General features: G+C 34.1%; 1 protein-coding gene across 7 annotated transcripts in view; it reads left to right on the forward strand.

Moving 5' to 3' along the window:
- PSPC1 (paraspeckle component 1) overlaps positions 1–10,235 on the forward strand; it is a 64,120-nt gene that overhangs the window by 9,438 nt on the left and 44,447 nt on the right. For 5 of the 7 annotated variants that reach the window (XM_064505035.1, XM_064505036.1, XM_064505037.1 and 2 more), the window contains exons 5-6: positions 2,354–2,438; positions 3,429–3,537. In XM_064505035.1, coding sequence (XP_064361105.1) covers positions 2,354–2,438; positions 3,429–3,537 — 194 coding nt within the window. Of the gene's footprint in view, positions 1–2,353; positions 2,439–3,428; positions 3,538–9,707; positions 10,234–10,235 lie in introns of those variants that run through there. The other 2 variants (XM_064505040.1, XM_064505039.1) reach the window with 2 other exon arrangements.

A 10,235-nucleotide genomic window follows, 5' to 3' on the forward strand; every position in this document is an offset into this window, starting at 1 on the left:
GAAAGACTAGATCATGTTGGCTTAAGTACTCATGTTCTCTTGATGTGATTATATTACTGAGGGTGGAGACTTCATTCTTTTGATAGGTGTAATTTTTCACTCCTGACTGTCATATTTTGAAAGAATGTGAGTCAGAAGCAATTTGTAAAGCAGAATACATATTTCCAGGTGTAAGTAGATTGGCATAATATTTCTAGTCTAATATTGCTGGAATGCTTCAGAATTTTGTAAATATTTACTCATAATGGGTAGTTAAATAGTTTATTAAAGTAGTGGAAAACTTGACCAAATTTAATCAGAAACTTATTCTTTGTGAGCCATGTAGAAACTTGACATTTTTCCCCCCATTTTTAGAACCTGAAAAATCAATTAAAACAATTAAAAAATTCTTTTTGGACTTGGTATTCCTGTTTGTAGGATTAAACCCTGAGGTGCAAGTACACTTTCGCCTTCTGCACTCTGCTCTGCAGAAGATTGAGTATAAGATGAAAACCATGCCTTTTTAAGCACAAGAAGGTGCAAAAACTAGCATGCTGTGCTTGTAATGCTTTCTGTCTTTTTTCCTTTTCACAGATATCTGCTTTAGTGCTGTTCCCTTCTATTCAAAGAAGGGGCATGTGTCCAACGTGTGTCAGCCCAGAATTACCAGCATTGCAGTTCTCTTAATATGAGTGACTCTGTGCACAGCCTGAACCTCTGCATCTGTATTTTTATTTGGCTAGCAAGGCTTTATGCCAGCATTCTGCCATGGTCAAATGGTATTGAACTGTAAATTGACATGTTGAACTTTAAAATACTGACAATTCCAGGAAAGGTGATGATTATTATGTCAGGAAAAGATTAGTAAGAAACTGAACAGAATGGAACTATACACCTTAGAATAAAGGGGAGGAAATGATAAATTCATAGCAATAAGTGAAGAGAGAAAGTAGGAAATCCTGTTTTCATGCATTACACAAGAAAAGGGGTGTGCTACATAAAGTTGAAAGGGAATAAAGGCAGAACTGCAAAGGAAACCTTGTCCCATGCGTTTGTAGTGCTACCCAAGTAAAAGGATAACAGCAGTGGCCAGCTCCACTAAATAAGAAATTGAAAATAAAAAAGACTGTTGAAAAGAAATAGCCTCAGATTTTGTGAGTTGAATGAATATTCAATGTAATCATTTTTCTATTGATGTATGTTAGTTTTGGTGTGTTAGTTTTGCAGAAGATGCAGGAAAAGCAAGACTGTGAAACTTGCTTAAGAAAAGACTTGTATTGTCAATAAGAAAACTATTACCCAGTAAAAATCTTATTTGTTAGAAAATAAAATGCATGACATTTTTGTTAGAATATGCCGGTCATTGTAGTTTTGGGACAGTAAAGTACAAGATTAAATTGTAATAATATGTGCTGATGCAAGTTTGAAGAAAGTGATGTGCACAGCCGATAAAGATGCATTAGAGAAGTTAAGAAAAGCATAGGGCAATGTGTGTAGTAGTTAGTCTAAAGCATAAATGGCATATGATAGAGTGGTATGGTGGAACTTTCCTCATGGTGTCCATAAATAACACCATGTTGCCGAAGTCTTGTGAGGATAGAAAAGGCAAACAAGTGTTTTTATAGTAACAAAAGTTGGAATTAATATTCTTCAAAGAAATCATACATTTCCGGAAAGAAATCAATAATGTGACTGGTCAAAAACAAGTACAACAAAAGTAATGACTATTAATTGGGCCCTGCTTTTCAAGAGCATCTTTAAGTGCTTTTAGAGAGGATAGGCCCGTTCTCATTGCAGCATAAAAGATTTGTTAGTTGGAAGTCACTTTATAAGCACAGTCATGTAATAAACTTCAGAGAAAAATAAACTTGAGGTAATCTGAGCCTCTGTAGAGATTTATTTCACCTTTTTCTGAAGTGTCCCAGGCAGTGGCCTGCACTGGATAGCAGAGAGTATAAGTCATGTATCTTTTACTAGTTTTCTTGCTAGTATGGCTTTACGTATACACAGCACTATGATAAAATTGATGCCTTGCCCTAGACTGAAAACTAAGATGTAATAAAAGTGATTCAGGCTTTTGTCACCTTTTATTTTTGTTTGCTTCAAGTTTCTGCCCCATACCCTGCTTTGGAAGCACTGTCAATCCTGTGCCTTTCCATGCATGTGTGAACCTTGGATCCAGTGTTTTTTCTCATATGCTTATCCTACCTAGTTCCTTTCCGTAAAGCTAAAAAACATCAGTTAAATGCATTGAGAAATTTCTTTAGTTTCAAAATTGAATCTCAGAAGTGTGGTCTGATGATAATAGTTTTTGTTGTGTTGCAGCATTGTTGATTTATAGCTTTTGTCTTTATTACATTTTTAATGCTTTCAGATCTCATGCGGCGCCAAGAAGAATTGAGGCGTTTGGAAGAGCTTCGGAATCAAGAACTTCAAAAACGCAAACAGATACAACTGAGGTATTTTGTCTTGTACTGTGCAAAGGTGTGACAGTGTTTCAAACATGTAGCTGCTGCAGGCTTGCATGAATTCAGATATTCTAGCTTGTAGAGCTACATACCTTTGATATCAGCTGTAAACATTTCTGCTATTTAAAAATTTTTTTTAAGCGTAATGAAGGTGTGATGTCTCTGTTAAGTTTCTTGACAGGAAATCACACTAATATAACAGTTTCAAGTATTCCTGGTAAATGTTTTTCATTTATTTCAGCTCTTTTAGTCCTGTTGTGAATATTTGAGCTTTCTGTAGCATTCGGATGTCTTAGAATTAAAATGTTAAGTTCACGTTTGTTATGATGATTTGTTTTATACTTGTGGAGGAAGCCTCATTGTATTAAATATGAACGCGTTTCTAACATTTATGGTCAGTGATCTGCGCCTGGAACAGTAGTGTTGCAATTTTGTAGTCCAACATGAGATTTTTTTGAATGTTTTCTTAGGTGTATTTAGTGATCAGTGATGCCTTGTTTTCCGATATGTTGCAAACAATTTTTCCTTTAAGATCTGATGAACAGTTATTTTCGTGTGTGTGATAAAATTAAAAAAAATAGACCACACTGATGCTAGTTTATTTGTGCATTTGGATGACTTTTTGTCATGTTACAAGCTTTTCAAATTAAATATTGCAAGAAATGTACATGAGAAGAAAATAAGCCCAAACACCTTGCAAGATTAACAATGTGACTTTTGGCAGTATTGAAATAATTTAACCCATAGTGTAATTTCCTTCTGCCCACCCCACCCCCAAAAGAAGAGTATTTTAACCTGCGAACTGTAGTCAGAAATGGCAGGTAGAGAATTATTAGTATTGTGAATAGCATGCTGTACACTGTGTAAAACTTTAAACAATGAGTAGTTTTGTTAATATGCTTGATGTAATGCCCTGAGACCCAATAAAAGCCTGAAGAGGTCAAGAGTCTAAATGAATGTGTTTTCTGAAATGTCTTCTAGACATGAAGAAGAGCACCGACGTCGCGAAGAAGAGATGCTACGCCAGAGGGAACAGGAGGAATTAAGACGACAGCAGGAGGGAGGATTTAAGCCGAATTTCATGGACAATGTAAGTAGAATTCTATCTGATTAAAGTCCACATTGTAAAAGAATATTTTCCATGGTAATGTTTTTGTGTATGTTCTAGGAGAAGCTTATTGAGTGGCCTTGCTCTTTAAGTGTTTCCCTTCAGGATTCCACCATTTTCGTAGTGGAATAGCACAAAAGTTAGTGGTGCAGTTATTTTCTTGTATCATGACATCACTTTTTTTTTTTTCCCCCCTTCAAGCTGGTGATACATGATTTAAGCTAAGTAAAGGTCTTCAGAAAATCCTTTGTCTTTTTTATTCAGGAAATTAAATTGCCTTTTTTGTCCAAGAACATCATAGAATTTTCTATGTAGGAGGTCATGTCTACATGAGGATGTGCCCTGGTTTTGATTGAAGGTGTACATTTTAAACCGATTTAGACTTGAAAAAAAATTTGTTCAAATTACTTTGGTTTGTACTTAATTTGTTAAGGATAATAAACTTCAAAAGCAAATTGGACAATGTCAACTGTCTATGGAGCCTAATTGCTCTCTACCTTGATCCTGCCGCAGAACTAGATGAGGAAAATCTCTAAATCATTACTAAAGGTAAATTATAAAGAAGAAGAATTTGGCCTCTGTTATTTAATTTCTACACTATTTATATTAGTACTTTAGATCTCTTCTGCCTCTGAAGACTCATCCTGAAGAACTAGCAAAATGGTGATATCAGAGGAGTCAGCTTCTAAATTTTCATGTTGATCTATTTTGGTGTAAAGGGTATGGGTTTCTTTTTGGTTTTTTTTTTTCTAATAACCAAAGCAGTTAAATCAGTGCAGCCTGTGCTTCAAATGCTTCAGTAGAAAGGGTATGTTTTACTGTTAATCTGTTATTTCCTTTTAGAGAGGAAGGGATGAATAAGCTATACACACAAGGCTTTTTAATACTGTTATAACAAAGGGAATTTTGCTCCATTTTAGAAGTATAGCTTCATGCATGAAAGAATTAAAAATAAACTTTTGGTTTATCAGCTACTTTCTGATTGTTCTGTGGAACAAATACCTATTTTACATTCTGTACCATTGCACATTCTGTAAGACTGAGAAAAACATAGTATGTATATTCTGAGACATCCTAAGAAAAGCTGGAAAATAAAAGATTTCCTGTTCTTGGCAGGAATTATTTTCTACCACCCCATATCCTTTAGGGTTTGTAGTAAAGATAGGTAGGGGCCAGAAGTTTTCCTTTGTGATGTTACTACATGCTAACAGTTGATTTTCCTGATTGTACTTGAGAAGCTTGCAATAGAAAAGTCAATCATTTACTTCCATATGTGCTTACACCGTGAAAAACAAAACTGTTTTGAGCTTGTGTTTTCTTTGGGGTGATGAAGATCAAGAAATAAAAGCTCATAATGCCTGTTAGTAATACCAGCATTTTATTAAACTGTAAGTAGTATTTTCTGAAATAGCATCTTAGTTGTCTGATGTAATTTAGAAATACCATTTACTGATTGTGACTTTTTTAGTACCAAATTTGAAACTTCATTTTAGTACCCTAACACAGAATCTGTTGGGTTGGCCAAACTTCCTGACCATATGAACCATATGTGAAAATCACCCTTTGGCTAGGAGCCATGAGAGCCATGCTACTTGCTTCAGAGAAGCTGTGGGGAAGGGAGGCTGGGGAGCCAACACACAGGGATGAGAAGGCAGGAGCTCCCTTAAATTCCATTGCTCTGTTACAAGATATTGATGGCCTATACCCTGCAGCTTGGGTGCTCAAAAAACTGGATAATGTTGGTCATGGCACCTTTTACTAGTTTACTTCTTGCAGCTGTCTGGAGTAAGGTTACTTAGGCTGCTTGAGCAGCTTGCCACAGTTTGGCCATCGTGGTACTTAGCTACAGCTACATAGTTAAATTCCTAAGCCCCTGTGAGTAGACAGTGTTCGTGCTGGTGTGCTGGACATTATAAACGTAATGTAAGAAGGGAAGAGGAATGGTTCAAGTGGAAAGCACTTCAATCACTGCATAACTTTTTTCACTTCTCTACGATGAAATTTGGGGGCGAAAGGTAAAGGTGGAAGATTTTGGAGTGGTTTGGAAGAGCTTAAGTAGCTCTCCTACCAAGCTGCGCTATTGGAATTTTATGTTCATCTGTAACTAACAGTACACAGTAAGAATATAGAAGCAGTTGTGTAGTGAGAACCTTACCAAACTGGTATGAGTTATATATAGGAATATATAGTATAGCTGTTACTGGATTTTTTCATGTCAAGTGAACTTGAAATGGCATATACAACAATTTAAACAATCTGTTCTCTCTAGTCTTCTCTAGGATTTTTAGTGTTCTGGTCATGTGTTGCCTTCTGTTTTTTAAAGTCTTCTGCACTTTAAAAGAGGAAGAATTAAAAATGGAAGTGCTATATTTACTTTTTTAGCAACAGTTTCTAATAAGGGTAGCTATGAAACTCTTAAGCATGGCATATAAGCATTCATTATAACGTGTTTAGATAACTGTACCTAAGTTGTAATATGTGATTGGAAGTTTGAAAACATCTTTATTTTGAAGCAGACTAGAAATGTAAACCATTTCTGGATGCATCTAATTTTTAGTTTAGTAGAACTTTTTTTTACACAATTAAAATTTTTGATTCATTTTTACTAATGCTTGCTTACTGCAGAGCTTCCATCTGCCAGTTCGTTCTAGTCTCAGATTACCATTGTACGTACAGTGAAAATACTTGCTTCTCTGTTTTAGAAGTTTAAACCTTGCCTCTCTGCTAAAACTGTGTTTTACAATGCATGCAGTAGAAACAATGGATAGTTTTAACCATGTCAGGACTTGGTACGGTCTTAATTTTGGATAATCCCTGTAATGTTTTATACTCTTCTGCCAATCACATGTAGAAAGAGAATAATTGTTTCTAATACTTGTTTTTGTTTCTTAAAAGCTTTGAAAACTAAGCTTCCTTCACTTATATCCTATCGTTTTTTTTACTGTTCAGTATAAAAGGAGGACATAAATGGTAAGTGCAATGGCAACCAGAATTAGAACCCCAGGCTTCCATGTTTAAGTTTCTTCCTATATCTTTTTCTAAACCTGTTAAAACTTTGATATTTTCGTATGACTTCTTTTGAGATATGTCATTTAAATTTACAAAGAAAAAGAAATTCCTAGTAAGAACATTTGGATCAGTAACTAGTTTTTCTTGGTTTAGTTACAATTGACAAAAATATTTACTATATGAGGGATTTCTTTTGCTGAAGCTCTTTTTGAAGATCTTGTTCATGGCGATGCTGCATATTTAAAAAACTGTACTGTTGCTAATCTAATGGGCAGACTGGTGATGCCCAAACAATTTATTATGCTATTTGTGTGATCTCCAGTAGACAGAGAATTCTCGTTGAACTTCTTCATATTGCTCAGGGTTTTCCCTTGTTTTCTAGAGCTTGATTAGTTGAAATCTGTGGGTATAGCTTAATATTCCAATTCCAAGTCAGCTAAATAAGGAAACTTTTTTTTCCTGTAATGTTTTGATAGTTGTAATTTTGCATACATACTGGTTTTTGCTAAAAGAGAAACTTACTGATAGTGATTCCAAGCAATTTTTTTATGTCTCAGAGGCACAAGTATGTTCTAAACCAAAAATATAATACTTTTAAGTGCTAGTAATATGTTAAATATTTAAAAATTTAAACTTTACAATGGTTAGTAGCCAATTGTGAATGGCTTACACAGATTTATGGTGTTAATTTTGAATCCATCTTTTATACCAAATCATTTCAGTATATGGGAATTATTTTTAATTCATGTCAGTGATTGAGGGGAATGAAAAGTGAATGATTTGGATTAGTGGTTTTAAAATTGTTTTCACTTGTCTACAAAAGAAATCAAAATAAACAGGAATTGTATTCTTGGACTTTTATGATGCGCAGATTTATTTTTTGTAGTAACACTGTAAAATAGGTGGGTATTGTACTATATTAAAATAATATTGTAACTATTGATTTACAGTATTGACTTTACCGATCTTATTGATGATCTAAAAAGGGAATGAGTCTTTTGGTCTCTGTCTCCCCCCAACTCCCCAACAGAATACTGTCCCCTTTTTCAAATGTAATTTGGACTGTGAGGAACTGTTTCTCGAGAGTTCATGAGTTTATGCTTCTGAATGATTTGTGTTCTTTCAGGTTAGACTGTTTCTTAAGATCATCCACATTTCTTTTATCTCTTAATGTTATTAAAAATTGAGTAGATGTTTGTTTTACTTTCCTCTTTATTTTCTTAAATAAAGCTCCACTATTCAGATACGTTGCGTAAGTATCAGTGTGAGGTGGCAGCCACTAAAGCAATGGAGATTGCTTGAACAGCAGAGATGGTAGTGGACTAGAAGAAAAAGCTGGAAGTCAGATAGGGGCATGGGAGTTTGAAAACAAGACAAACCCAAAACAACACTAAAGCATTCATAGCTTCCGTAATACCAGAAAGTTATGTGGGAGAAAAAAACAAAAACTTGGTCTTTGTTCTGTGATTTTTCTGTTTTTCTTTGGAGGAGTTTATAAATGCAGCTTCCCCTTTCTTTATTATTTTGAGCCTGTTGAGGCACATCTCATCTCTTGTATATTCAAGTACAATAGATTAAGTAGTTGATACGTTTTTTGAAAAGAGAAGAGGATCACTTAGACTTCCGTAATCCAGAGACTCATTTTTGCACTTTCTGAATCTTAATAGAACTGTCTTTTAGACTTTTGATTCCATTATGCTCCAAAAGCCCTGGTTATAAAAGAACTTTACATTCTCACTGAATACACTATTCTTTCTTACCTTGTTCAAAACAAGGAAATTTCCAGTAATAAATTCATTAATTAAAAATTTCCAAAGATCTTTTTAAATTTGACCTGTTTTCCACTACTAATAAATTTTGGTTATTTTCCTTATCTTGATAGCCCTGTGTACTTAAGCTGATTGCAGTGTAATCTGTGAGGTTGTTAAGTTTGTGTTCCGTAATAAACTGCTATAAAGTTAAACAAGCTGTCTCATAAAAGCTCTTCTGAAGAGTTTGGTTGGGAAAGATGTATTACCTCCTTATTGCAATCTAGCATACATATTTGTGGAAAAAATAGGTAGTTAATGTTTGATACTTTAAAAGACTTCTTAAGTTAAAGGTAGCTTGGAGAAAGGCTATTCATTAAATGTAGGAAAAAAACCTCACAAAACATTCCTGTTTTCCTGCAGTGTGTTTACTTCCTGTTCATAAAGCACAATAGGTTACGAGATTGTACATAGGCAGTCTGTGTTTTTCTGTGTCATCTTGGTTTTGCAAAAAAAAGTAAATTATTTTTACAGATTGCTGTGATGCATATTATTAGGCAGATGCTTAAGTCTTGATCTTGCATTTTTTTGTGCCCCAAACAGTGTTTGAAACACTAGAGTTGGTGTCTTAGACAAGATTTACAATGTCTTAACAGGCTTTAAAAAATTCCTATTGTATTTTCAGAAGCTAAATAAAGTAGTTTTGAGAGCTGGCAGCATAATAAAGGCTGGAAATAACTCAGCTGTCATATATGCTTATAGTATAAAAAGACATTGCATGAAAATCATCTTTAACCATCTTTGTGTAGAATTGTGTGAGGTATACATTTTACATACCAAAACTATTTGTGAAATCGGATAACTTTTTGGAAATAATCAGCATTCGTGTTATGACCATTTTAAGATGGTTCATAATTGACTTCCTAGATTGTTTTGATGCGTATGAAGGATGGTATAGATTTTTTCAGTGAACGAGCAAATAGTCATTACAGTGTTACCTTCACTTCTAACTTTATATTTCAGTATGTGTGAACAGTGAATATTTAGGGTAGAGTGATTACAGCTTTCCTTATTTTAAGTCATAATACAGATATTTGGGAAACACTGTAAAATTTCGACCTTTTAATTCTGTTGCGGTCAAATTTTAATGTCTGCACAAACTGCTTTAGAACATACTGTAGTTTCTTTATATGAAATTGCAAACAGAGTAAGTGACCACTTGTAAATAATTTTTGTGTCCCTCAATGTGCTGCAAGATGTGCATAAGTCTCTAGTATGAAATCAGGTGTTGTGGTACTACTAAGTGTTCCCGGGTTTGTTCTGTTTCACAATAATTGATTCTTGCACCTGTTTTTTAGATTGTCTGGTTTTGTTTATAAATTAATTTTCTTTCAGTAGGACTGATGATTCAAGAAACTAAAAGAATATGCCTTTGAAGACATTTCTATACAATGGCAAAATTGCCATGAGCCCTTGCCAGCCTTAGAGTGAGTGTTTCATGAGGCTTCAGATACAGGAAATGCTGTGTTGAATTAATTATTGAAAGACTTTAAGTGCATTTGGTGTGCTTGTTTATAGACTACTCCATTTGTTTACTTAGTTTTTCCTGATTTACTGATTTTATAGATGCAAATGGAAGTTCTGTTCCCTATTAAAGAGTTGATTTAATTTGACTGTAGTTCCTTTCTGTATATTTAATGTAATTTCTGAATATTGTTATAGCTGGCAACATGAAAACTAGCCACTTAAATCAAACTTCAACAGATAGAGTTCTTTATTTTTTTCTCTTCTGACAAGTAAGAATGAGGCTTTTATAAATAAATGAGAGAACTTTTGTTAAAGTAACTGTTTTGTTGATAAATGCTCTGCATATTTTGAAGAAGATAAAATTAATATTTGCCCTAATCATTTTTATTTTCTTTT

Source organism: Dromaius novaehollandiae, chromosome 1, assembly GCF_036370855.1.
Source record: "Dromaius novaehollandiae isolate bDroNov1 chromosome 1, bDroNov1.hap1, whole genome shotgun sequence".
Lineage (NCBI taxonomy): Eukaryota > Metazoa > Chordata > Aves > Casuariiformes > Dromaiidae > Dromaius > Dromaius novaehollandiae.